The sequence below is a fragment of the Acinonyx jubatus genome, chromosome B1 (assembly GCF_027475565.1).
Source record: "Acinonyx jubatus isolate Ajub_Pintada_27869175 chromosome B1, VMU_Ajub_asm_v1.0, whole genome shotgun sequence".
Taxonomy (NCBI): Eukaryota; Metazoa; Chordata; class Mammalia; order Carnivora; family Felidae; genus Acinonyx; species Acinonyx jubatus.
In genome coordinates this window covers 43,749,821-43,774,674 of record NC_069382.1, presented here as the reverse complement: position 1 = coordinate 43,774,674, position 24,854 = coordinate 43,749,821, and the positions used below count along the sequence as shown (strand labels likewise).

Below are 24,854 nucleotides of genomic sequence, written 5' to 3'. Positions count from 1 at the left end.
TTGGGCCTCTTCTTCCAGTGATCTCCATCTCGGCCTATTTTCTCAGGCTCTGTCTCCTTGGGCTGCTGTCTGCCTCTAGGTCTTTGTGCGTCCGTCGGGCGCGGGTCCCGCGGCGCCGCCCCGTCCGCGCTCCGGGGGCCACGGTGGAAAGGCCTGGGTGCGCCCCGCCGGCCGCGCCAGGGCTTTCATCCCGATCCAGGTGGCTGCAATCCAGTACAGGATTTACGGTGCCCTGACCCTGAGCCGTCAAGAAGGAACAGCCAGATTAATGGGGTGGGCGGGCTGGGGTAATAATCGTTTGTTTGATGTGACAAGCCTGATAGGCGTTGATTTACTTACAGACTGATGGGCTTTTAATTGAGCACCTCCATCCCAGTCACTTCAAAGGCAGGGGAAGTTGACAAGGGGCCCCTTTCACGGAGGGTGCGCGGTGACTGACAGCCCCCCTCTGCCGACGCTCCGCGCGGCCCACGATCCGGCCCGGCGGCCTCTACCCGGCCCTCTGGCAAAGTAACACATTTTCTGTGTAACTCAGAAATGGCCTTTTGTCTGCTGCCAGTGGGGGCAGGCCCTGCTGGAGGGCGGCGCGGCTCGCGGAAGGGCGACGGCCGGGAGCGGCGGGTGCGCGCGGGGCGGGTGCGCGCTCGGCCAGGGCGCGGGCTGGGCACCCCCGGCCTCCCTCCGGCGGCCGCTCGGTGCTCACGGCTCCTCGCGCGCCCGCTTCCTCCCTCCTCCTCCTCCTCCCTCCTCCTCCCTCCTCCTCCCTCCTCCTCCCTCCTCCTCCTCCTCCTCCTCCTCCCCCCTCCTCCCTCTCCTCCTTCCACTCCCGCTCCTCCTCCTTCTCCCCCCACCGCCTCCTCCCCCTCCTCCTATCCCCTCCTCCTTTCCCTCCTCTTCCTCCTCCCCTTCCCTCCCCTCACTTCCTCTCCCTTCCCAAACCCCAGCTCGCATCACCCTTCCCGCCTCCTCCCACCCCTCCCCTTTCTCCTCCCACTTCCTCCTTCCTTCTCCCTCTCGAGAAGGACCCGAAAAGCTGGAGTCGGCTTCTGCTGTCCCTGGAGTGGCCTGTGCACACCAGTCCCCTCCCTGCCCCTGGACAGCCACCCTGCTCCTGCCGGGCTGCAAGCTGCGAGGCCTTCAGATCGGGGCACCCTTGGACCTGGCCTCCTTCAAGAGGCAGGGGCACAGACCTCCGCGACTAAGGTCCAGCGGGACTTGTATCCCGTCCTCGTCTAGACGGTCTAGAAGAGGCTTCCGTAATATAGGCTTTATTCTGTTCGAAGTAATAGGAAATATCCTTTATCAGGGAAGTTCTGTCAAAATGGATTTGGGGTTTGTTTGCTTTGGGTTAAGTTCTGATTGACTGGCTGCTGAACTTGACTTAGGCGGGGAGGAAGACAAGCCCAAAGCTCTCTGGGCACCTGCTGCTGGCCTGGCTGGGGTGCAGGGAATGGGGAGCAAAGAGTTGTGAAGGCTAGGAACCCACCTCCCCCCACAGGGCAAAGTCCCGGAACTCTTAAGGGGTGGGGGCCTCCAAGCTTCCTCACTAGGTTGGGGAGAGGAGGGGTGAGACCCCTGCCTGGAGGAGCTTCAAGCTCTAAGTCAAGCCGAGGTTAGTAGTGACTGCCCCAGACGGCGGGCTAGGCCCATCCCCTGTGTTTTTCTCTTTTTCCCCTGTAGTAACATGTCCCAGCTCATGCAGCCAGGAAGGAAATGAGAGAGCAAGCACCTGGCTAGAAAGACAACAATAATAACTCACATTTGCATAGCATTATTTAGTTTGGAAAGCACTTTCACATATATTATCTTAATTGGTCTTTTAACTGTGTGAGGTAATAAGTATGTTGTCCTTATGCCCATTTAGACAGATGATAAAATTGAGATTCAAAGGATAACATGCTCCCAAGAGGCAAAATCAAGTCTCAAATTCAAGTTTTCTCGCTCCAAGTCAGCTCCTTCCTTCCTTCCAGGAACCTCACTGCATCCCAGAGACTATTGCCCCGTTCCTTTTGAAGCTGCATTTTCTTACACCAAACAGGTGGTTAATCCCTGTTTCCTCCTTGTTTTCTCTCTGCAGGCCCTTCCCTGGCTCTCCACTCTCCTGCTTTGGGTGTCCAAGGACAGGACCTCCAGCCTAGCTTCCCGAGGCCAAACCTCTCCCTCTCTCTCTGCCCCAAAAGCCACCTCCCAATCTTCCTGAGAGCCTGATGCTCCCTTAAAATCTGCTGCCCCCAGCTCTCCACTGTCCATTGTGAATCGGCCACAGGTGAGGCACCCGTTCTCAGCTATTAGGACATGTTCACTGAAGTTGTCCCCTGCCTACCATTTGAAGGTCCACTCAACAGACTCCTCTCAAAGCCAAGAAAACATGTGCTTCTCCTGACCTGCTGGAGGGGGAGTTTCTACCACAGGGCTGAGCACTAGGACAGAGGCTTCATAGAAGCTAATCATCTGTCCCTTCTCTCCCTCTGTGCCTTGGATGTGTTTCCACTGATGCACTTAAAACCTCAAGATGTGGTTTTGTTTACCTGTCGGTCTCCTCACTGGAGTCCAATCCTTTAGGGCAAGGGCATATCTTTTCATCTGACATCCCCAGGGCCCAACACTGAAATTTCGTGGAAATGAGTGTTGCTGGGACGGTCGTTGAAAGGCAGTGTAGCATAGGGGTGAAGTCAGAGGGCCTAGGATCACATTCCCAGCTCCACTGCTTGCCAGCTATATAGCCTTTGGAGGAGTCATTTAAATGTGGTATGCCTCAGTTTCCTCATCTGTAAAACGGGACAAAAACAGCACCCACCTCATAAAGTTACGTGAGGACTGAATGAGTTAACAACCTATCTCCTCTCACCTACAGTGCGCCATGATTTTAGATCCCACAAAGAAAGAAGGAAAGGCTGCGACACAGTCTGTGACACAGTGCTTTTTTAGCAGTGTCAGAGATGATAAAAAAAAATGTTTAAAATGTCTGCATAAAACAGGAGAGTAACTACATACAATCCATGCTATCTACGTGACAGCTACTGTCACTGTTGTTGAACTGCTTTCTCACAAAAGCCCCATGATGAGTGAGTTAATCCTCACTTCACAGATGAGGAAACAGAGATTTGGAGAGATGAAGGCTCTTGGGGCCAGTGAACCCTCAGCAGGCATTTAAACCTGCCTTTGAGGTGCAATAATCTACAGTTATTACAATAGCTGGCAGTCGCCCACCAAGCTACCAGGGAGTTAGGAGCTGGGTTTTGTTCTCAATTGCATTAGCTTTCCTTAATCTAAGTTTCTTCCCCCTCTGGTATAATAACTCTGCTTCTTCCTCCCCCTCCTCCCTTGTACTTGGCTCTGATCTTGTTACTTTTCTGTTAATGGCTCCGGGTTTTACTGTATCTGCTATTTGAATGGTAAAGCAACCTCGAATCTCTTATGGAGGTAGGAGGGGTATAAATAAATAGAAAGGTCAAAATTCGCTTTTAAAGATGACGCATCGCAAGAAAAAGTGAGAGAGAATATGCCCACGGTCGCACATGGGGATGTATATATGTGGACACCCTGAGTATCCACACCCGCAGTGCTCTGATGCTACCGCTGAGAGACTCTGATGCTAGGTGTCCCGACACAGTGCAGAACTCGGCTTGCCCCTCAAGCTGACTTATCTGTCACCCCAGACTCAGTTTTTTTCCCATAACCCAGTGAGACGCTATAGAGTAAAGAGGTAGAGAGGAGCTTGAGAGGTTATGGGGGCTGGAGATAGCGAACTCTTCTAGGACCTTCTCTGGGGGCTGGAGGTAGCGAACTCTTCTAGGACCTTCTCTGGCTCTCCTTGGTACCTACCCCCCAAAAGAAGTATCCTCCTGAACAAGTGTTAAGTTTCTAGCTCACTATTGCAATGAGTCTGAGGCAAAGGAGAGCATCCCATTAGCTCCAAACTAAAGCAGTGTAAAAGGTGAGTATCACTGTTTTAACATCAGAAAGGGATCCACCAAGATGTATTTTGTTTAGGGTTTTGCGGTCTCCCCACAACCGAGGCAGCCGAGGACCCATGGCTGTCAAGATCACAGAAGGATTCCACTTGCCACTTCTGCCCATCGCTTCACCAAGTGAGGAACCCCAGTTTTCTACCTCTTCCGCCAAGCTTGTAATGTTCATGTTAAAAGATAACCAACAGAACAGGGCACAGTATTGTCCTGGGTTTTTGCCTCCCAAAAAAAAGTAGGGAAGCCACGGGCTGGCCAGAGAGTTGTATTTTGTGAATTCGCGTAGGTTTTTCGGGAAGGGATCAGGGTGGAAGGGGTCTTTCCAAAACCTCTCTCAACCCTCCCACATGACCTGAGACCAGAGAGGGGCTGCAAGCTGGGTGAGGAAGGGAGTTTGAGAAGGGCGATTGCACAGAGAGCTTTGCCACGGGAAGCAGTGAGAACATGCCATCCCTCAGTACCCCTGAATGAAGCCTACTGTTCTTCCTCCAAGACTGAATAAAAATGTATTCTACGCTCAGATCCACCAGACAAAGAAGGAATATAGCAACAAAGCAGGGGAGAGATGAAAATGGGCAGTCGGCTGTTCATTCACATACATGTAGTTCATCTGCAAGGCTTCCAAGAAAGCAGCCGCACACCAAATCCTTTCCGACGCTGCTGTATCTGAGCCTCCTGTGAGATAATCCTCTTAATGGAATATTTAAGAAATCGGATATAAATCACCAACCTTTTATCTCACCTGAAGATCCATACTCCATTGGACGGATGGCGTATATGTCTCTCTCCATACGGATGGGTGCAGGTGACTTTTCGAGCGGAGGTGGCAATCTCTGCTTTTTTTATTTTGAAGATAGGGTTGTAAAGTTATAAATTTTAGAGATCAGAGCCCAGAAAACAGCTGCACCTAGAGACAATTAAAACACACATCCCTTGGAAAAAACCTTTTTTGTCATTTGCAACCAACAGAAATGCCTGTTATTGTGATGTGCTCATAAATAACTTGATTTTGGCATATGCTTTTGTACCAAACAGAAGATGAATAAATTAAATTTGATTTACAACCTTTTTCATTTTTATTAGCACTGCTCTGAAGAGTTTATGTAAGGGACGTGCCAGAGCAGTTATGCCAAATGTTTTAAGGCGTTGGTATTGATATTATATAAATTAAGGTGTTTTAATTTGCATTCTTTAATTAACTAAATACTGGCAGAAAAATAAAACACAAGGGCAGCGCTGACTTATTGCCTCTGTTAAACTGCTGACGTCTCTGAAAAGATGCTTTAAGTAATCCAATTCATGCAGAGTGGGGGAGGAAGGGGTATTAACACTCTCTTATTTGGCAAAACACATTGGAGTTGAAGAAACCAATATCCTGCTTTGTTTGCACAGTGGTTGAGGTGGTGGGTGTGTTTTTAGACAGCCTGCGTTCGTGTCCCCAAGGAAGAAGTTGACCAAATGTCTTAACTATGCACCCTGCCCAGGTCTGAGCGGAGGGGCCAAAGGGGAGCCCAGCCCTGCCACTGGGTATAAGCAGGTTCCTGGGTGCAGGGTCCTGCAGACCTGGGCTATATCACTGCCATTCTAAAAAGAGACAAGCTGGTTGAATTAATACAGTAGATCCCATGTCAACATGATCATGTCCAGAAACCAAGGAGAGAAATCGTCAGATTCTTCAGCACAATGAGCTGCTTCTGATCAATGCTTCCAGTCACACATAGGCCTCAAACTAAAAAAAAAAAAAAAAAAAAAAAAAAAAAGTTTTCTAAAAATATATGCTGGGAGTACTTCAATTCTTTTCCATACCCTGGGTCCTGTCGTCAGCTCCAGAGACTTTCTTTTTTTTTAATTTTTTTTTTTTTAATGTTTACTCATTTTTGACAGGGAGAGAGAGAGAGCATGAGCAGGGGAGGGGCAGAGAGAGGGAGACACAGAATCCAAAGCAGACTCCAGACTCTGAGCTGTCAGCACAGAGCCCAACCTGGGGCTCGAACTCACAAACTGTGAGATCGTGACCTGAGCCGAAGTCGGACGCCCAACCAACTGAGCCACCCAGGCACCCTTACAGAGACTTTCTTAAAACTCACTCTTACAGTGAGGACGGTAGCTTCTTTCTCATCAGAGTTAGGATAAATTTTTCCCTTCTTTACCCTTCATTTTTGCTCTCTGTTTCTCCTCTCCTGGAGGATCAGATCAACCCTGGTAAGGTTTCATCTCCTGTGATTCTCCCTCCAGACTTGAAGAGAGGGGGATCACAATTTCCCACGTCAGCCGTAGGAAAGAGATTTCTCCCAAAACACAGGTGTAGAACATGTTATTTCTCTTCCCTAAAGCCACAGGAGAAAGAGCCATCTGCAAAACAGACAATACTGTTCTGTCGACATTTTTAGGGTGTCCAACTTGCATTCTCTGCCTGGACCACGAGTCATCATGTCAAGGCTGGAGGTCTCGGGGTCTCACAGACACCTGTTGAGTTGGCGGGAGACATCATACAGGGAGAGGGGAGGGATGGGGAGCAGGGCTCACCTCTCTCCTGGTCCCCACAGTGCACACTCACATACAGCATAATGTCTTTTGAGGAGCAGGTCAAGGGCAAACCCCAGCCCAACTATCCCGGCCTCCAAGCACTGTCGTGAGGCAATGTCCCCACCCTAGTTTTCTTCCTGATGCTTTTTCTTGACTTGCTCCAGAAATAAAGGATGAGTTCCAGCTTTGAGGAAGGAAACTCCTGTTCTCCTTTGCCAGCATCCTATCCCCTCCGGCCCACCCCCTCCAAAAAAATCGCACTTTCTTGTCGTTTCCCATCTTGCAGCTCTGTCAGTTGTTTTAAAACAACTGTTTTAAAACATGTCTCCTGTCATAAATAAGATTGTCATTATGCATTTTGACTGCAGTGGTGAAAAATTCACCCAGCTTCGAGAGAGGGGAGGGACCTCCGAGAGCCCCTTCAAGCCTGACGCAGAACAGGAGCGAAGGAACAAAAAAGGAAAAGGACACAGTCTGCTCATCGTTTTGAACTATGGTTGTTTTTTTCTGGGTTTGGCTGTTTGGGTTGGTTTGTTGATTTGGGTTTTGTTTAATAATGTGTTTGTTTGTTTGTTTGTTTATGGAAATTAATGAGAAAAACAAAGACAGCCTGGAGGAAAGGGGTTGTGTTGAACCTATAAATGACAGGCCCTGGGAGATCTGGAAGAGCTGCCTTGGGATGCCTGAGGGAAGTTCTTCAAGATGTTAGAATTCTAGGGGCTCCTGGGTGGCTCAGTCCATTAAGCATCCAACTTCAACTCAGGCCATGATCTCACAGTTTGTGAGTTCAAGCCCCACATGGGGCTCTGTGCTGTCTGCACGGAGCCCACCGCAGGTCCTCTGACACCCCCTCTCTCTGTCCTCTCTCTCACTGGCCCCCCCCTCTCAAAAATCAATAAACATTAACAAAAACAGAGAGATGTTAGAATTCTACTTTAGACATCCCGAAATGTAAATGTATCCGGATTTTAAGAGCTTATCAATGGTCTGGTCCCGATGGTTCTTCCTATTGCCACCATGGCCATACGGTCAAGGTTACTAACAAAAAGTGAGCTTTGACTCAGCCACCCAAAGGAGCCCAGGCCCAAGACAGGAAGTGAGGAGACCAGACTAGGGCTCACTCTGTGAGCCTTTGCAATGAAAAGCTGCACCCCTTGTTGAGAAATCACATATACATGCCCTTCTGTACCTTTGAATTTGGCAGGTAATACCTATTCAGAGACACAAACAAAAAATAAGAATAAAATGAAGATTACCTATCTGCCTTGGTGAGCACTTGACTAACAGTGATTGATTTCATGATTCAATTTCCTCCGACGCGTCACGGGGCTCATTCTGGAAATTCATGGTTGGGACTGGAGATAAATCTTTACTGATGTTACCAAAACCATTTCATGTATTGTCTTGGACACAGACCTTTGCTTTTCAGTGAGCATAAACAAGAAAGGTCTAGACGATACAGAGCTCTTAGTAGGGCTCACTTACTGGAAAGTTTGCTGTATTAAAAGACGTATTGGTCAATGCCTTGGACTCTTTTAGGCCGGACTTGAATATCCTGCTCCCCCTTTTTCTCCTACTAAGTGAGGGAGCAGGTGGGAAAAGGAGAAGGCAGAGTCACAAGAAGCATGCACGTTTTCTTAAATCCAAAGATGGAAACAAGCCTTTCAAGTTCTCCAAATGAATGTAAGCAGAAGGTCGGGGGAGTGTCCCCCACATTTTCTTGCCTCAGCTGAACTTCTAATTCACTACAAGTCTGACCTCCGAGCCTTCTTAGAGGGAGCTTGGTTTCAATGCATGTAGCAACTCTACTCCTAGGAATTCTGCACTATAGTTATATTAGCACACATGGAAAGTGATATATATTGTATACACGGTAATTCACGACAGCAGCAAGACCAGAATCCATTCACATGTTCACCAGTAGGGGACCAGTCACATAAACTGTGGCACATCCATGTAACAATGCCAGGAAACTAAAAAATAAATAGATGTGAGGCCATCTCCAAAATATATTAATTAAAAAAAAAAAAAAAAAAAAGGCGGGTCACCTGGGTGGCTCAGTTGGTTAAGCGTCTAACTTTGGCTCAGGTCATGATCTCACGGTTCGTGAGTTCGAGCCCTGCATCGGGCTCTGTGCTGACAGCTTGGAGGCTGGAGCCTGCTTCAGATTCTGTGTCTCCCTCTCTCTCTGCTCCTCCCCTGCTCACACTCTGTCTGTCTCTATCTCTCAAAAATAAATAAACATTAAAAATTAAAAAACAAAAAGCAAAGGTGGAACGGTTTTTTAATAGGTCACCATTTGTGTATAAGAGAAGGAAGGAATATGCAAGTATTTGCTAATATACATACAAAATATCTCCAGAAGGATGGACCATAAACTCATAGCACTGATACACTGGGAAGAGAAATCAGATGGGGGGGGGGGTACATTTTCACTGCACATTCTCATAGCTTTGGAATTTGGTGCCATGCTTCATCGTAAATAAATAAATGCATTTTTCAATAAAATAAAAAATAATTTAAGTCGCTTTTAAAGGGAGTTCATTATGTAAATCCCCACTCTGAATGGACCACTATACTTGGATACCTCTGGCCACGGGCTCAGTGGGGACCCCGCCTCTCAAGTTTCCTTCTCTGAGCTGAGGCTGGCAGAGGGCCATGGAAATAAACACTCCTTGAAATTGTTCTGACATCTTGGAATTTGGTTTCATCAAATACAACCAGTGATAATTGAGCCACTGCCTGAGCGGCTCTCCCCTTTTCTCTAATTGTATTTGCTGAAATGAGTTTGAAGCGGCACATCCGCCAGCTGGGAGACCAGCTTAGAGAGGGGCATGCTTTGGGCACGTTTAAAGGCTTACCTTCCAGAAGTGGGGGCCCGTAGAAGCATCATCACCTTCATGGCTGAAGCACAGGGAAGGGTCAGAAGCAGGTGTGACACCAGACGCTGTGCAACCAAAATTCTCACAGTCAGCTACTTACCAAGCAAGACCTTCTGGAGGGCCTGAGGTGCCCATTGGTTCCAGTCAGGGAAAATTCCGCACATAGCACTAGGACGTGTGGGTGAGCATAGTCCCTGCTTCCCTTTCTGGGGGCTTTGCTCTCCTCTCAAACTCCCCTTATACCTAAATAAGTACACGAACATTCCCAGGATGGTGTATACTGAGTGCTGGTGCTCAGTAAATGTTAGTGGATCTGAATTTAACTGAGCAAACGCACTTAAGAACAGTGGGTAACTAAACTATGGGGTCCTAAGCAGGATTTAAGGTCAGCCCTCCTGACTTTTTCTTTTTTTTTTTTTTAATCTTCAAAAGAAGCACACAGATGCTTCCCTTCCCTTGCTCTGGTCCTTACCCACCTGGGGATCACCACAGGCCTGTGCCTACCAAGTGGTTAGTAAACAGCCATTGAATGAATTAATTCAATCCAATTTGATTAATCGAATGAGTGTTCCCCTCACTTCTTTCTCTGCCTCAGTTTCCTCTCCACCCGATTCTCCTTCCCAGAGATGAAAGGAAAATCCTCTTTAAGAAGACCAGCACTCCGGAAAGTAAGTAGTCACTGGTTTTCAGTTTCACCCTGCTATAGGCCTCCTTCTCCCTCAGTTCTGCACATAGATTGGCTCAGGAAACGACTACTTGGGTTTGAATCCTGGTTCTACCACGTTCTAGCTGTGTAATTTAAACAGATTACTTCACCTCTCTGGACCTCAGTGCCTCGCCTATAAAACAGGCCCGCCTAAATGAGTTACTACCTGTAAGGAGCTCAGCTCAGTGTCTGGCACACGGTGAGGGCTCAGTAAATGTTATTACCCTGGTTGGTACACTCACTGTCTGCTGATCATAACTGAGGCTTTGGCTGATTATTGAAATAGGATTCCTCTCAGCAGTATTTGCAGTTTGAGAGGAATCTCTAAGAAATCTGAAGGCCCAAAGGGTCAAAGTGGTCAAGGGTGAATGCCCAGGGCTGAGGCTGATGCCTGGGCGGGGCAGAGGAAGGGAGTGGAGCTTCAAAAGCACACCTACTCCCACTGCTCTCCCAGGCCAGCCCTTCCCATCTCCCCGGGGGCTGATAGCAGATAAATGAAACCACTTCTTCAAAGCACCCTGCTCAAGGACCCGGATCAAACACTAGGGCTTGAAGATAAGCTTCAACCTACATTTCCTTTTGTCCATTCCTTCCCACCACATCTCCAAAGGAAATTCTAGGGGGAGGAAAAGTCGTTAATTCCTCCTTTTATCAAAAGGAGTTTACCTCCCCATCTACACTGCCATGGGCCCAGATAGGAGAACCGGGAGGCCTCTTCTCACGCCCTGCCAGCCTTCTCTGTATGACTCCGAGCCTCCCCCATAAAACTCTCAGAACCTGTTTCTTCATCAATCCAAAGGGATGAAAACACCTGCCTAAAACAACTCAGAAAATTGTTGGGGGGGAGGGGTGGATGAGGAGCACAAACACAGATTTGAGAAAAGATTCTTTCACACGTGTATATGGTTGACATTTTGAAAAACACCTTGAGAGGTGCCTGGGTGGCTCAGTCGGTTAAGCGGCCGACTTCGGCTCAGGTCATGATCTCACAGTTTGTGAGTTCGAGCCCCAGGTTGGGCTCTGTGCTGACAGCTCAGAGCCTGGAACCTGTTTCGGATTCTGTGTCTCCCTCTCTCTGACCCTCCCCTGTTCATGCTCTGTCTCTCCCTGTCTCAAAAATAAGTAAAACGTTAAGAAAAATTAAAAAAAAAAAAAAAACCACCTTGAATCTTTTGGTGAGTCCAGTGAGGTGAGATGTAAAACATAGGCGCTCTATAGGTAAAATTCTCATCCATTCAGCAGCAAACATTCGCTGGGCACTTACGACCTTCAGACGGCCTAGATTCATATCTCAGTCCCACCTCTTACCAGCTGGACTTCGCAAGTTCCTTAACCCCCACATCCTCCCGCTGTCATGAAACGGGATAAGAGAGGACTGCATAGTGCTTCTGGATTAGGATTAGGTGACAAACTGCGTGCAAAGTGCTTGCAACAGCGCTTGGCCCTCCGTGTTGGCTACCGTGAGGCTATTGCTAGGCAATAAGAATACAAAGAGGCTGCTGCAGACAACTCAGAAGCACTCACAGTCGCAGGGGACAATGGATAGGTAAACAAACAAGGGCAGATGCTATGTGATAAGAGTAATAATAGAACACAATAGGACTGTGAGGACACAGAGGAGGGAGCTACTTGCCTGGGCTCCTGGCAAGGCTGGCTGTTCTCACCCCTCGGGCCCTCTCTGGCCCCGGGCTGTGTCTGAAGCTGGGGACAGGGCAGACGGCGGAAGTGCCTCCTGGTGCCCTGAGTGGGGTGCTCTAAATCAGGGCTCCTGGCCAAGGCAGTAATTGCCAGCCGCTGAAAGATACTAAGCGCCAGGGAGGAAAACCAAGTTCTCTATGAGGCAGACTTCTCAGAGTTCTTACAGCTTGTAAAAAAAAAAAAAAAAAAGTAAATAGTTACCCAGTGAGATATTATTTCATATTGTTGCCATTAGGGTTTGAGTGTTATGCAGAGAGAGGCGATCATTCAGGCAATTCCGCCTCAGCGAGGACTGAAAACTTCACATTAACCCCACACAACAAATCCACCACCTCCAGCTCTCAACCTGACTCAGGCATTTTTTCCTGGGTGGCGAATGTTATGTAAATTGAAGGAGTGAACACAAGCCATAAATATTCAAAACTTCCTAAAGGATTTTCTTGATGGCTTCTGGGGGGTGGTTGTTTTTTCTTTTTTTAAGACATGTTTGACAGGAGGCTGGGGGAGGGGTACTTTCATTTTGGTCGAATTCTGGAACAGTTGGGGTCTTCCGGGCAATCTCCAGTGCCTAGCCGCTGGGACTGCTCAAGGAATCAGTGGGTACACGGCCATCCTTTACCTGGGACTCTCCTTTGTACCAAGCACTGAACACGTGACACACATTGTCCACTTTTGGCCTCCTGACCCCGAGGTGGCCACTCATATATTTTACACATGGGGAAACGGAGGGAGGTTGACTTGCCTTGACCTACCACAGTGCATAGCTCAAGAGAGACCTGGCTCTGAGAGACCTGATTCCAAGTGACCTCTCTGCCACTCAGACTTTGGGGAAGGGACTAACCTCTCCAGCCTCACTCTCTTCTTTGGAAATGGGGATGAATGATAACCGTAGCACCTAATGCTTCTCCAGAGCCTGACGCACTGACAGTGGCAGGGGGCATTCCCCAGCGCCTTCCCCCCATCCTATCTTAATGGTGGATCCTGGAGACAGGGAGGCTCCTTAACCATGCATCAGCCACTTTTCTGCCAGGCAAGGACGGTGTGCCATATGTCCCGTCCAACATCTTGCATGGACTTTTCAACCGCTCGCACTTTTTTACAATGCTCTGCCCACAGCTGACCCTCAAGAAATACGGCGCAAATGAACACTGAGCCTTATTCTTTCCCAGGTGGCAAGCCATTCCTTTGAAAACTGTCCCTGCTTTAGGCCACTGGGGCCCCATTTAGGGCTCTATAGGCTAGCACTTCAGCCAAGTGAATGTCAAATACTGATCGTAATAGTCATCTAGTAGTGTTTTAATTAGGCCTCTGGCCTGGTTAAGTATGATTTTCCATTTTCTCTCCTAAGACAACTGGATGGATTCAGCCAGAGAAGCCATTCTGTGCCAGCACCCTGAAAGGGAGGGTGTCCCTCCTCCCTTGCTGGCTCTTTCTAGGAGAGGGAAATAGGCCTGGTCTGGCTTTAAAGCTGTCAGGCATCCACTGTTTCTATCTGTGATCACTGCTGTAAGCTAAGGGCTTGGGTTGGTTTGTTTGGGTTTTCGTTTGTTTGTTCTGTTGTCTTGTTGTTATTGTTGTTTTTATGACAGTGTATTACTACCTAGGCAAAGGGCTCACCTTCCACCCTGAGCCTGGCCATTCTATCCTTGCCTCCTCCTTTCTCCTTTCCTTTCAATCACTCATTACCTTTTTCTTCTCTTGTCTTCTCCAAACAGAGTAAATATTCCTCTCCCCTCTCTCCTGTCTGCTGCCTTCTGCCCCTCTTTCCCTTCTAAATACCTCTTCTCCCTCCCCTCCCCTTTGCTCCCAACTGATTTCCCATTAATCATCCCTAACACACATCTGCTTGGGTCCTGGAAGGATTTCTTGGCTGGCTCTCACAGCTGGGCTGGTTATAATAATCAAGGAGTTTTTCATCTCTCTGCCTCCTAGGTCTCCTCTCTCCCCAGCCCAGCCTCCTCAGAGTGCCTATAGAGTCCCACCCCTTTCCCACCTTGCAAGGCTTTCTTCTGTTCTCGGTCTGTGTAGCAATCTCCCCAAGGCCAAACAGCCCTGTAGGTTACAGGAGCCTTGCAGTGGACTCTTAGATGTGGTATTGGCAGCAGCAGTGATGTCAGAAAGCACAGAAGCTGGCATGAGAAAGGAGGGAGGTGGCACAGAGACCACCACGCCAATGGGACTACCCCCCCTTCCTGTCCCCCTCTTGCTGCAATACGGAATACACCTCCCAGCCAGGCCATCCCTTAGCATTCACTTCACCCTGATTCTACCAGGATTCAAACTGGGGTAGGAAGAGCCTGTGTCATTTCTAAGAGGTCTTAAACGTACTGCCCAATAAACAGCAGGGATGCAGGGAGTACATTTAGTTTAGCATGTGATTGATATGGCCTGGGAGTGGTGCCTGCTGTCTTCTTTACTGAGCATGATACATGTACGTGACTGCTATTTGTTATTTCCGTGAGAGTTATTTCGTTCTGTTTGAAGAACCCCTTTGAAATCACCTATCCCCGTCTTGGGTTCTAATGTTGTCTCAAGGCGTAGATCAACGCAGCAGAGTCAGGGACGGGTAGTCCCGGAGCAATATGCCCCCACTGACAGGCCTGACAATCAGAGTGATGGATTGGGTCTAGGAAAGTGGTACTCGAAGGCAGGCAGTGACACCAGCGCGCCTCCACTGGCCGCTGAGAGCACGGAAAAGTGGTCTCCCCAGAGGCCTGCGCACAAAGGGCCGGCTTCACCTTCTGATGATCGGCCGACCGGGAACTTTAATGTCAGTACTATGACTATGTAAAATCTCTGCCAAGCGCGAAGCTGGCAATACACATTTTATCTAAAAGGCGGGGGGGGGGGGGGAGGAAAGGAGTGTATTGTTATTTTTAACAAAAAGTTTTTATTCCAAAATGTCCCTGGGAAAAGCTAGTGCATTTTCCCCCACTAGAAGAAAAGATGGGAAGGCGCATCTCTGAATTCTGCATCGACGTACAGCACGTAGATTTTCCCCCTTCCTCTGGGATACTGGCCTCTCCAGTGATCCTGGGTGTACCCCCAAAAATAGCAGCTAGGCACGGTGCAGCGAGAAAACGGTATGCCTCTAAACAGATACTATAAGAAACCTGAAACGCACCCAAGACCGAACCTATAAATCAGTGTGCAGGCAGCGCGCTCCAGGCGCGTCAGGGCAGCGAGCACAGCCTAGAATACCGCGCTTCGTCGCGACCATCTCACCCCGAAAGGGAGTCCTCAAACTTGCAGGCTTCGAACCGGACAGGCTCAAAGTAGTTGGAGCGGCTACGCCGCGTCCCGAGAGCCGTGGACGCCTGCAAGGCTCGGGCGCTTCAAAATGAGCACACCAGGGAGAAGCCAGTTAGGGAAAGAGAGCTGGACCGGGGCAGTGCCGGAGCTGAGCCGGAGCAGAGCCCGAGCAGAGCCCGAGCAGGGCCGGAGCTAGGCCGGGGCTCCGGAGGCGCGGCCCGCCCCCAGGCGGCCTCCTAGAACGTCTGGGACTCGGCAGCGGCGGAGCCAGCTCCCGGCGCTCCTGCCCCCCACCCCACCTCAGTCCGCCCCACCCCACTCTCGGCCGGCGGGTGACTGACCCAGCCAGCACCACCTCCCCCAACCCTGGCAGTGTGAAGGGAGGGGAGAGAGACAGGAAAGCCAGCGGAAGGTAGGGTGCAGAGCCCGGGGTCCCGGAGGAGTCTTGTCCTCTACGGGACCCCGGGGCAAGGGCGGTCCAGCCGGGGGTGGGGGGGGGGTGTGGGGGGGAAGGGAGGAGTGCATCGGGAGGTAAAGGCCGAGGCGGCGGCGGCGCGCGGGCGAGGCCCCTTTAAGGCTCTCCCCTCCCACCGGCGGCGCCGGCCTCCGCCCGCCGCTCTCCCCGCCCCGGGGTCCCGGCGAGAGCTGCGATTGGGCGGGCGCGGCGATCCCTTTGAAGTGTGGCTGCCGATCGCGGCTATTTGACGTGCGACTCTGGGAAGGCGAAGGTTTTTGTGTTGCTCGCCGGGGCTAGCGGCGGCGGCGGCGGCTGCGGCGGCGTCGGTGGAGGAGGGGTGGAGGTGCAGCGGCTGCTGCACCGCGCTCGACGCTGCGGAGCGAGCCCACCCGCCCCGGGAGCTCTCCTCCCCGGTGCTCCCCCTCCCTCCCCGCCCCCCCAGTGGCGCTGCCTCCTCCAAATGAGCGATTCGCCCGCTGGATCTAACCCAAGGACACCCGAAAGCAGCGGCAGCGGCAGCGGCGGCGGCGGGAAGAGGCCGGCGGTGCCAGCGGCGGTGTCCCTCTTGCCCCCGGCGGACCCCCTGCGCCAGGCGAACCGGCTTCCAATCAGGGTCCTGAAGATGCTGAGCGCTCACACCGGCCACCTCCTGCACCCGGAGTACCTGCAGCCGCTGTCCTCCACCCCCGTCAGCCCCATTGAGGTCAGTCTCCTGGTCGCTGCCGGCCCCATTCCGCCCAACACTGCGGGGCCCACGGCCCTACTCCCTGCGCCCCGGGGCTCAGTGCGACGCCCAGGTCCCGCCACGCCGGCACACGGGGTGAGGAGGGACCGAGGGAACAGGGATCGGAGTCCACCCAGTTCTCCCCAGGCTTCTCCGTGGAAGGTTTCCCAGTCCACACTCGCCTTTCGGAGCTACGTATTTTGGACTGGGTTTGCTCTTGGAGTCTCCGCTGGGTCCTTTACTTTTCCTGTGGCACCCAGTTTTCAGGCTAGAGATGATCTATCTCTGCCTTTCCTGCCCCCACCTCCCCGCGCCAACACACACACACACACACACACACACACACACACACACACACCCCACCCCGGTCTGGTGTCTTTGGAGCCGCATCGCCCCCGTCCCACTCCGCCTCTGTCCCATCCGGTTAGAGCGCTCTACGCCCAGGCACTCCCGATCCCAGGTCTTTCTTCCTCCCACTTCCCTGCGTGCCCTCCCTGGGAGGGAGGGGCTACAAGGAGAGCGCCAACGGCAGCCCCTAGCTTCAGAAGGCGCTTCGCCCGGCTCCTGCCTCGCGGCGCCACCGCCAGAAACCCGTCCCAAGCGAAGTTCCCCAAACTGAAGGAATAAGTTTTTTCCTGGGCACTGAGGAGGGGGAAATTAGAGGGTAGGGGGCGAGTCACAGCCCCTCCCCCAGCCCCGATTCCACAGCAGTCACCTGCTCCCGCGGCGGCCTCTGGTGGACCACTTCGACTGCCCCATTCCCCCCGGCCTGTGCCGCACTCTGGGACGCGGTGGATTGAGGGACCCCACCCCGGGCCCTGCGCGCGCAGTTCTGCTCAGCTGCCCCGCCCCGCCCGCACTCTCAGACCCTCTCCCCAGGCCTTCCCGCCCCGTCGCGCCGCCGCCCGGGCCCTCCGCGCCCACCCTGCTCCCCAGGCACCCCGCTTGCTCCGTCAGTTTCGTAGTCTCACCCCCTTCTCCCTCCCCTTGCCGCTGTCTCCCACAGCTGGACGCCAAGAAGAGTCCATTGGCGCTGCTGGCCCAGACTTGCTCGCAGATCGGCAAGCCCGACCCGCCGCCCTCGTCCAAGCTCAACTCGGTAGCGGCGGCCGCCAACGGGCTGGGAGGGGAGAAGGACCCTGGCCGCTCCGCCACGGGTGCCGCCTCCGCGTCTGCGGCCCTCAAGCAGCTGGGGGACTCCCCAGCCGAGGACAAGTCCAGCTTCAAGCCCTACTCCAAGGGCTCCGGCGGCGGCGACTCCCGCAAAGACAGCGGCTCCTCCTCCGTGTCCTCCACCTCTTCCTCATCTTCCTTGTCCCCGGGAGACAAGGCGGGCTTCAGGGTCCCCAGCGCCGCCTGCACGCCCTTTCCCCCGCATGGAGCGCCCGTCTCTGCGTCGTCGTCCTCGTCCTCGCCCGGTGGCTCCCGGGGCGGCTCCCCACACCACTCTGACTGCAAGAACGGCGGCGGGGGTGGCGGCGGGGAGCTGGACAAGAAAGACCAGGAGCCCAAGCCCAGCCCGGAGGCTGCGGCTGTGAGCCGTGGCAGCGGTGGGGAGCCCGGCGCACACGGGGGTGGTGCGGAGGCTGGGGCCTCCGGGCGCAAGTCCGAGCCGCCCTCGGCGCTGGTGGGGGCCGGCCACGTGGCGCCGGTGTCACCCTACAAACCCGGCCACTCGGTGTTCCCGCTGCCACCCTCCAGCATCGGCTACCACGGCTCAATCGTGGGCGCCTACGCCGGCTACCCGTCTCAGTTCGTGCCTGGCCTGGATCCCAGCAAGTCTGGCCTCGTGGGAGGCCAGCTGTCGGGGGGCCTGGGCTTGCCACCCGGCAAGCCCCCCAGCTCCAGCCCGCTCACCGGGGCCTCCCCGCCCTCCTTCCTGCAGGGATTATGCCGTGACCCCTACTGCCTGGGAGGTTACCACAGCGCCTCGCACCTCGGCGGCTCCAGCTGCTCCACTTGCAGCGCGCACGACCCCGCCGGGCCCAGCCTGAAGGCCGGGGGCTACCCACTGGTGTACCCCGGGCACCCGCTACAGCCCGCTGCGCTCTCCTCCAGCGCCGCTCAGGCCGCGCTCCCCGGCCACCCGCTCTACACCTACGGCTTCATGCTGCAGAACGAACCGCTGCCACACAGCTGCAACTGGGTGGCGGCCAGCGGGCCGTGTGACAAGCGCTTCGCCACCTCGGAGGAGCTGCTCAGCCACCTACGGACTCACACGGCCCTGCCCGGCGCGGAGAAACTTCTGGCCGCCTACCCCGGGGCTTCCGGCCTGGGCAGCGCAGCCGCAGCCGCCGCAGCTGCAGCCTCCTGCCATCTGCACCTCCCCCCGCCCACCGCCCCGGGCAGCCCCGGGTCGCTGTCCTTGCGGAGTCCACACACTTTGGGGCTAAGCCGGTACCACCCCTATGGCAAGAGCCACTTATCCACAGCCGGGGGCCTGGCCGTGCCGTCCCTCCCCACAGCCGGACCCTACTACTCACCGTATGCGCTGTACGGACAGAGACTAGCCTCAGCCTCCGCACTCGGATACCAGTAACTACAGCTCTTGCTCCCACCCAACCCTCCTCTCCTTCCCCCCCCCCTCCGCCTCCCTTCCCCCCCGGCCGCCTCGCCGCTGCAACCTCCACTACTGCTTGTCCCTGCCGGGATTCCCCGCCCAGACCCTCCCCACCGGACTGTGTATTTATTTACTATAATGTTAGCTTACAAGCTGGGAATATAAGTGCATTAACGGCCCACACGAGTCAATGGTATGCAAAAAGTCTGTGTTCCCCAAATAATAATATTAATCACACAAATAACTACATGTTCCCCGCCCCTCTTCCTTTCTTTTATTTTTCTTTCCTTTTTCTTAGATGTAAGTGGTTTATTTTCCTTTTGCCTTTTTTTTTTTTTTTGGATTGGTTTGGTTTTAGGGGGAGGAGGGAGAGTTGGGGTTCTGGGGTTCTTCTATTTGTTTTCCCTTCGTGGGGAGTTTCTTGCATGCTTCCTAACCGTTAAAATGACATTTGCCCCTTCTCTTTTCCCCTCGTTCTCCTTCAGTTCTTGTTTGAGGTTCTGTTTTATCCTTTGTACAAGTAACAGAGAGGAGATATTTTTTGTAACGCGTTTGGGGGCGTCTAGGGATCCGCCTTGGTGGCAAGAGGTCTTGTGTTCTATTGACCCAGAACTCTGCTCTGTGATTCCTCCCCTGCAACCCTCTCCTCCTGGGGTCCTTGGTCTGCACCCTGGCCCCCAAAATTAGAGCCTTGCTGCTCCTCTAGCTTGCTCTGAGCACTGAGAGCCCTGACCCCACCAGCAGGCTCTGCCCTGAAAGAGAGGCCCTAAGGCCTCTGACAGCCTTTTTACCTTTCAGATGCTTTGTGGCCCCAAACACCCAGTAGTCCCACTGCCTGCTGGTGGGGGTCTTGTACGGCTAGTCTTATTCAATCAAAAGTCCTAGAAGGCTCTGCTGGTGTAAAACGTTGCTCTTTATATTTTGCAAAGTGCATTTATAGTCTTGTTTTTCTCTCCATTGTTGGGATCCCTCTCCTGATAGGGGTATGGTCAGTGATGCTTGCTAGATCCCTCCAAAGCAGACCAGTGGCAATATCAGAGGGCAGTACAACCTTGTTAGCTCCATTGGGGGACAGTTGGGGAGGCAGGGAGTACACAGATCACAGGAGCCCCATCACCCCCTTCCCAGGCCTGACCCAACAGAATCCCCAAAGTTCGCCGTGGGCTTCCGTGGGCTCCCTCAGTGACTGGGATTGAAGACTCCGCCCCTGGGTCTTCTCCCCACACCTACCCTCCCTCCTGGTCTCATGCAGCAGTGCGGGGGCTGTGGGGCCTGTTGGGGATGAATAGAGCTCTCCCTTGGTAAGACTTATTTTGTTAATAAATGGAATACTTGGCTATATTCACACCGTGGTGTGTTTCTCTCTTGCCTCACCCACTGTCCTGCTTCCAGACACCTAAGCAGATGTCCTTTTATTCTTGCTTAAATACCTTATGGTTTCCTTCTGAAATTTCCGTTCAAGGACGAATTTAATGCCTTTCCTCAAGAAAGGGGGAGGGGAGGGGAAAAAAAAAACTTATGCCAACGCATTACAAATAACATGCAGTCGTCTTTATGGGTTTGTTTGTTTGTTTCTCCCACTTGGTTGTTGAGCTCCCAGCCTCGCTTCAAAGTCCTTGATATTTCCTGGGGACAGGGTGAAGGGAGTGTGTAAATGCGGTTTTTCCTCTGGACCTAGATTCGAGGTACAAGGGGCTGAGCAGGGAACCAGGACGCGGGGCTCAGACTTGGCAGCACCGTCCCCAGAGCCCTGTAGGTATGCAAAGTCGACGTGCCTCTGGCGCCACCTAGTGGCAGAAAGACAGGTGACTGGCGCCGGCCCCGACGACACCTTCCGCGCTTCCCACTGGAAATGCGAATGATTTCCTCCTCTTGACTGCCTTTTCTACTCCTTGAAACCAAATGCACCTGCTGACATGGGTGCTTTGCAGAGCTTGGGGGCTCCCCGAGGCGCTGAGTTGCCGACCCGAGTCATTTGCGCCCCCAGAGACTTCTCTGGAGGGGTTTCGGTTTTGCTGAGAAGACGCGGTGTTTACTCAAGACTTTGAGACCACTCTTCGGTCCCTGTTGTCTTGAGCTCACACGACTGACACCCGCTGGGGCATCCCCGGGCAGGCGATGATGGGGTGCCCTTTGCCAGGATGGTGGGACCAGGGTCGGGCACCTCCCACTGCCCGGGTTTTCCGCGAGGCCGGAGGAGAGGACGGACGGCCTTCACGTCTACCCTGGGCGGTGAGCGGCCAAGGCCGCTGGCTCCCCGGTGCACCCGGCCAGGGCGCGCGGGCGCTCGGCCTGCTCCTCTTGGACGCGACGGGCCTCCTGTTGGGCGCACTTCAAAGTGGTCTGCCTCGCCCCCTCCTGGCCGCTCTCCTCTGCGTTGGCCCCGCGCCGCTTTGGGGATCTGCTGTTGGCGCTGCTGTTTTGCTTTGCTTTCTCTGTGAGGATCGTGACTTAACTAGGCAGTTCGTGCTCCACAAGCTTCGTGCGTCTGAAACGTCCGTCCGTAGACCCGAGGTCAAGGGCGGAAGGTGGGGTGGGAGGGATGCCTTCTCTGTCCGTCCGCACTGTTTGGGAAGACACCACACCCCGCTAGAGAATCACAGGGGGGCCTCCCTCACCCGGTGTCACGCTCTCTGGACTTGACAAAGCCTCAACGTTAGATGTTCTTGGGAGGTGGCGGTGGGGGGGGGGGGTGGTTGATTAGGGTTCTTTGAAGTTTTGCCACTATATCTTTGTTTCTGGCCAAAATTCCTTTCTCTGTCAAGAGGACCTCAGGCTTCTTCTGCAGAAAATGTCCGTGCTGGCCACCAAAAGAACTTAGGTGTGTCCCAGGGGAAGGGACCTCGGCTGCTAGTGTCTTTGGGCACGTGGGGGAGGGCAAGTCCCGGAGAAGCAAAACAGGCTGCGGAAGTCACCCTGGGACCAACTCAGGACCTTCCTGGGGAGTCGTCATTATCTGCGTTCTCAAAGTTCAAATTGGTCAGAATCTTTAAATGACTTGAAACTGTAGGGACTTGCTTTGTCTTTCTTTCTCTCTGTTGTTTTGTCTGCTGTTTGTTATTTCCCACTTCCCTTCCTCTCAAGTCCTCTTTCCTTCAGATACCTTTTTTTTTTTTTATGGCTGCTAAAACTTCTGGAAATTGCTCCCCCTGCAGGAAGACTTAAACTTTTCTCTTTTCTTTAAACTTCATGGGCTTCAGACCTCCCTAGCTAAGGACCACAGCGTTCCTCTTGTTGGGAAAGAGAAAGGAATAGACTCACTGTCTCCAATAGTGAACTCTCTGTATAGCAAAAGTCGTGTTTCTAAAGCTTCTTGGCTTATGCATGAGCTTAGAAACCCCCAGACCATTGAGTTTCCCCAGAAAATGTATTTGTGGCCTTTGCAGACTGGGAAGGATGCCCTTTGCGTAGTTGGAATAAGCTGCCCCCAACTACCCTTGTGACATCAAAGGGCAAGCATTGTGGTCTGGAGTGTCCCAGTTCTCACCCTGAAATGTCAGCCCTCCCCGCCATAAATGGGTGCCAGTTCCAAAGAAATGTGGCTGTTTTAATTAGCTGGTGGGGAGTTGCTTACTTTCAATAGCTAAATTCTCATTAGACAAAGTTGCTGTTTTAATAGAGATAATACTCCCCACCCCAACTGCTTATTTGCATAATTAATTCATCTAGCCACTCTTTTCTTTGAGAATCACCTCTACCTTCTATTTCTCCACCTCATTCTCTTCCTAGCCCTCCTCCCCCTTTTCCTCCTAATCTCTCCCAGGCGCCAGAAATGGGGCCTGTGTTCCCAAGGCACCAGGAAGGGTGGAAGCAAAGAGCTGGAACTTGAGACACTGGACGTTCCTGGCCCCAGGTCAGATTTTCACACCTCTTGCCTGGTTATTTTTGTGGCCTCGTGGGCAGCTGCGGGAGGAAGGGAGGAGGAGAGGGAGGGGAAAGGCTCCTTCTCAGATACAGGGTTGACACGAACAGAGTGGCATGGCGTTGGGTTTTTAACTTGCCAGTCGTCCCCCCCGCCTCCCCTCCGCTAACCCACCTCCAGAGAAACTGGGGAGCTCAGGAGGTGTGGCGCCCTTCTTTAGGCAGCCACAATTGCCTTGCCCTACCCGGCGTACTGGGACGTGCCTCTCGATATATGAGCTAACTCCTGCCTGATGTATGTCTGGGTTACCGTGGAATTCGTCTTGCAATAATCCTGAGGCTCTGTACTTTATTAATCATTCTGTAGGGGAAGCTGCACTCCAGTTTTCTGTTTGATTTGATTTCATTCGTCCTGTCTTTTTGCAAAATAGATGGTTGAGTGCATCCGATAATGTATGGTTTAATTTGGAGCACTATGGGTTTGAATTACCATTTTCATAATGTGCTGTGCATTAATGTGTTACATCATTTATAGAGAGGAATGCGCTGGGTTTCAAAGTTTCTCCTGAAAGCCAAAGTCACCTAAAGGAAGCAAAGCCAGATCACATCGACCCATCTTCTTACCTTGCTGCCAGAGAAACTCCTGCCTCCCAGCCTGTGGTTAAATCTGCCAAAGCTCATAAAACCCAACATGAGGCTTTTGTGTTTCACATAATGCAGGTGGGTGTCCAGGTTTGGGGGGGAACTTGCACATGGCTGCCCGGGAGCCATCGATGGCAGTACAAAGCTCCCTCTCATTATTGCATAACAACGGCTTTTGCAGCCGACCCGGTTTGAGGAGACCGCCAGTGGATGGCTCTCCGTAGACCCTAATCCCAGCCCTCCCTCCCCAATGGCTGTAATAACACCAGCTGTCTGTTACTCAAACTCTGACTGAGGAGGAAAAAGCACTGATTATCCAAATACAGTCATTAAAGGGGAAATGTGTTTTTAGGACTGTCAGAGTGATTAATGAGGGCTAGCCGTCTTTGCAAATGCACTTGTTTAGTCTAACTGGCAGCTTCTATTTTCCTATTGATTTATTGCAGCCGTTGCCGGGCCTTGGTGTGTGCGGAGTCAGGGCACTTCACAACTGCGCCCTGTTTAAACAGGAAAAGCATGCACCATTTTGTCCGGGAGGGAGGGAACAGCCTAAAGTCTCTCCCTTCAGTGCCGTCTCCAGGGGCCCAGACCAACAAAGGAGACATTAAAAACCTGCAGCCTGGAAAGGGAAGGAAGCTGCCTCCCCTCACTTGTCCCCAGTCACTCAGTTCCAAGGTCAGTGAAGACGCACCACGGCCCCTGGACAAAGCCTGTCCTATTGTAACACTTGGCATGCCCACGTTTTCTCCTCCAGTCCCCCCAAAACAGCTGTCAGCCACTGGGTCCAAGTACAGGAAAGGCACCCAGCAGAGGGGGAGGCTGCAGAGGCCAGAAACAGAGAACTGAAGCATCCTCCCACCCCAACACACACACACACACACACACACACCCCTACCTCTGCCTGGGTCCGGGATGGGAGCCAGGCCAGGGGATTCATGGGGAATCAATGGAGCCCAACAGTTGATTTCCACTTTTAAAAAGAGGTAGGGGGACCACAAAAGTGATATCTACTTCTTTCCGCTGATACAGTTAATGTTTTGACAAATGATGCACCTGATGACAAAAATAGAGAAATGGCAGCTTGAAATTCGAGTGCTGGTATTTGGGGATTAATACTTCCAGGAGGTCAGTCATCAAAGGGACAGGATTTACAGAATTCCTGTTTATGTGCTGGATGCCATAAGACACAGGAGAAAACTCAGACGAAATTCTTGTCTGATTTAGTTGGGGGAGATAAGACACACCCGTGAGTCAGGGAGCAAGATAGCGTTACATATAAGCGCGTTTATGCTGATCTAATAAAGTGCTAACTCGTACTGTGCAGACAGTGGAGGATAGGACAGGATGTAAGGAGGTGCTAATTGTGTGGACCAGATGGGTGGGCTGTGGGAGCCGGAGGGGGAGACCACTGGGGCTGATGGGGGGCACCTTGCCATGGAAGCTCCAATCTGTTGGGAGGCTCCTTGGAGGCCCATCCTTTTTCTGAAGGCTGAAGATGGATGAGGCCTTCATTCCATAGTGATAAGAGAGCTGGAACTTGAGCCCCTGAGCCCATAATTTCCATTTCTAAAGCAGATG

At 52.5% G+C, this 24,854-nt stretch overlaps 1 protein-coding gene and 1 long non-coding RNA gene across 3 annotated transcripts; both read left to right on the top strand.

Annotated features, from left to right (window-relative positions):
• Positions 1-944: 944 nt before the first annotated feature.
• LOC106978389 (uncharacterized) lies at positions 945-5,630 on the top strand. Of its 2 annotated transcripts, none has more exons than XR_001430787.3 (3): positions 945-1,256; positions 2,078-2,266; positions 3,994-5,630. It is a non-coding gene; the product is annotated as an uncharacterized LOC106978389 (long non-coding RNA). The 2 variants fall into 2 exon arrangements; XR_001430788.3 differs by having other exon boundaries at positions 945-1,203; positions 3,994-5,629.
• Positions 5,631-14,966: 9,336 nt separating this feature from the next.
• Positions 14,967-20,118, top strand: ZNF703 (zinc finger protein 703). Its single transcript, XM_027070337.2, has 2 exons — positions 14,967-16,192; positions 17,220-20,118. Exons 1-2 carry the CDS (start codon positions 15,950-15,952, stop codon positions 18,750-18,752), a joined length of 1,776 nt encoding a protein of 591 aa, XP_026926138.1. The 5' UTR covers positions 14,967-15,949; the 3' UTR covers positions 18,753-20,118.
• The last annotated feature ends 4,736 nt before the right edge of the window (positions 20,119-24,854 follow it).

Excerpts from the sequence above, each read along its gene's own strand:
- ZNF703 (XM_027070337.2), top strand. The coding sequence starts at position 15,950 with ATGAGCGATTCGCCCGCTGGATCTAACCCAAGGACACCCGAAAGCAGC. Across the intron at positions 16,193-17,219 it reads CCCCCGTCAGCCCCATTGAG|CTGGACGCCAAGAAGAGTCC; the intron begins GTCAGTCTCCTG and ends TGTCTCCCACAG.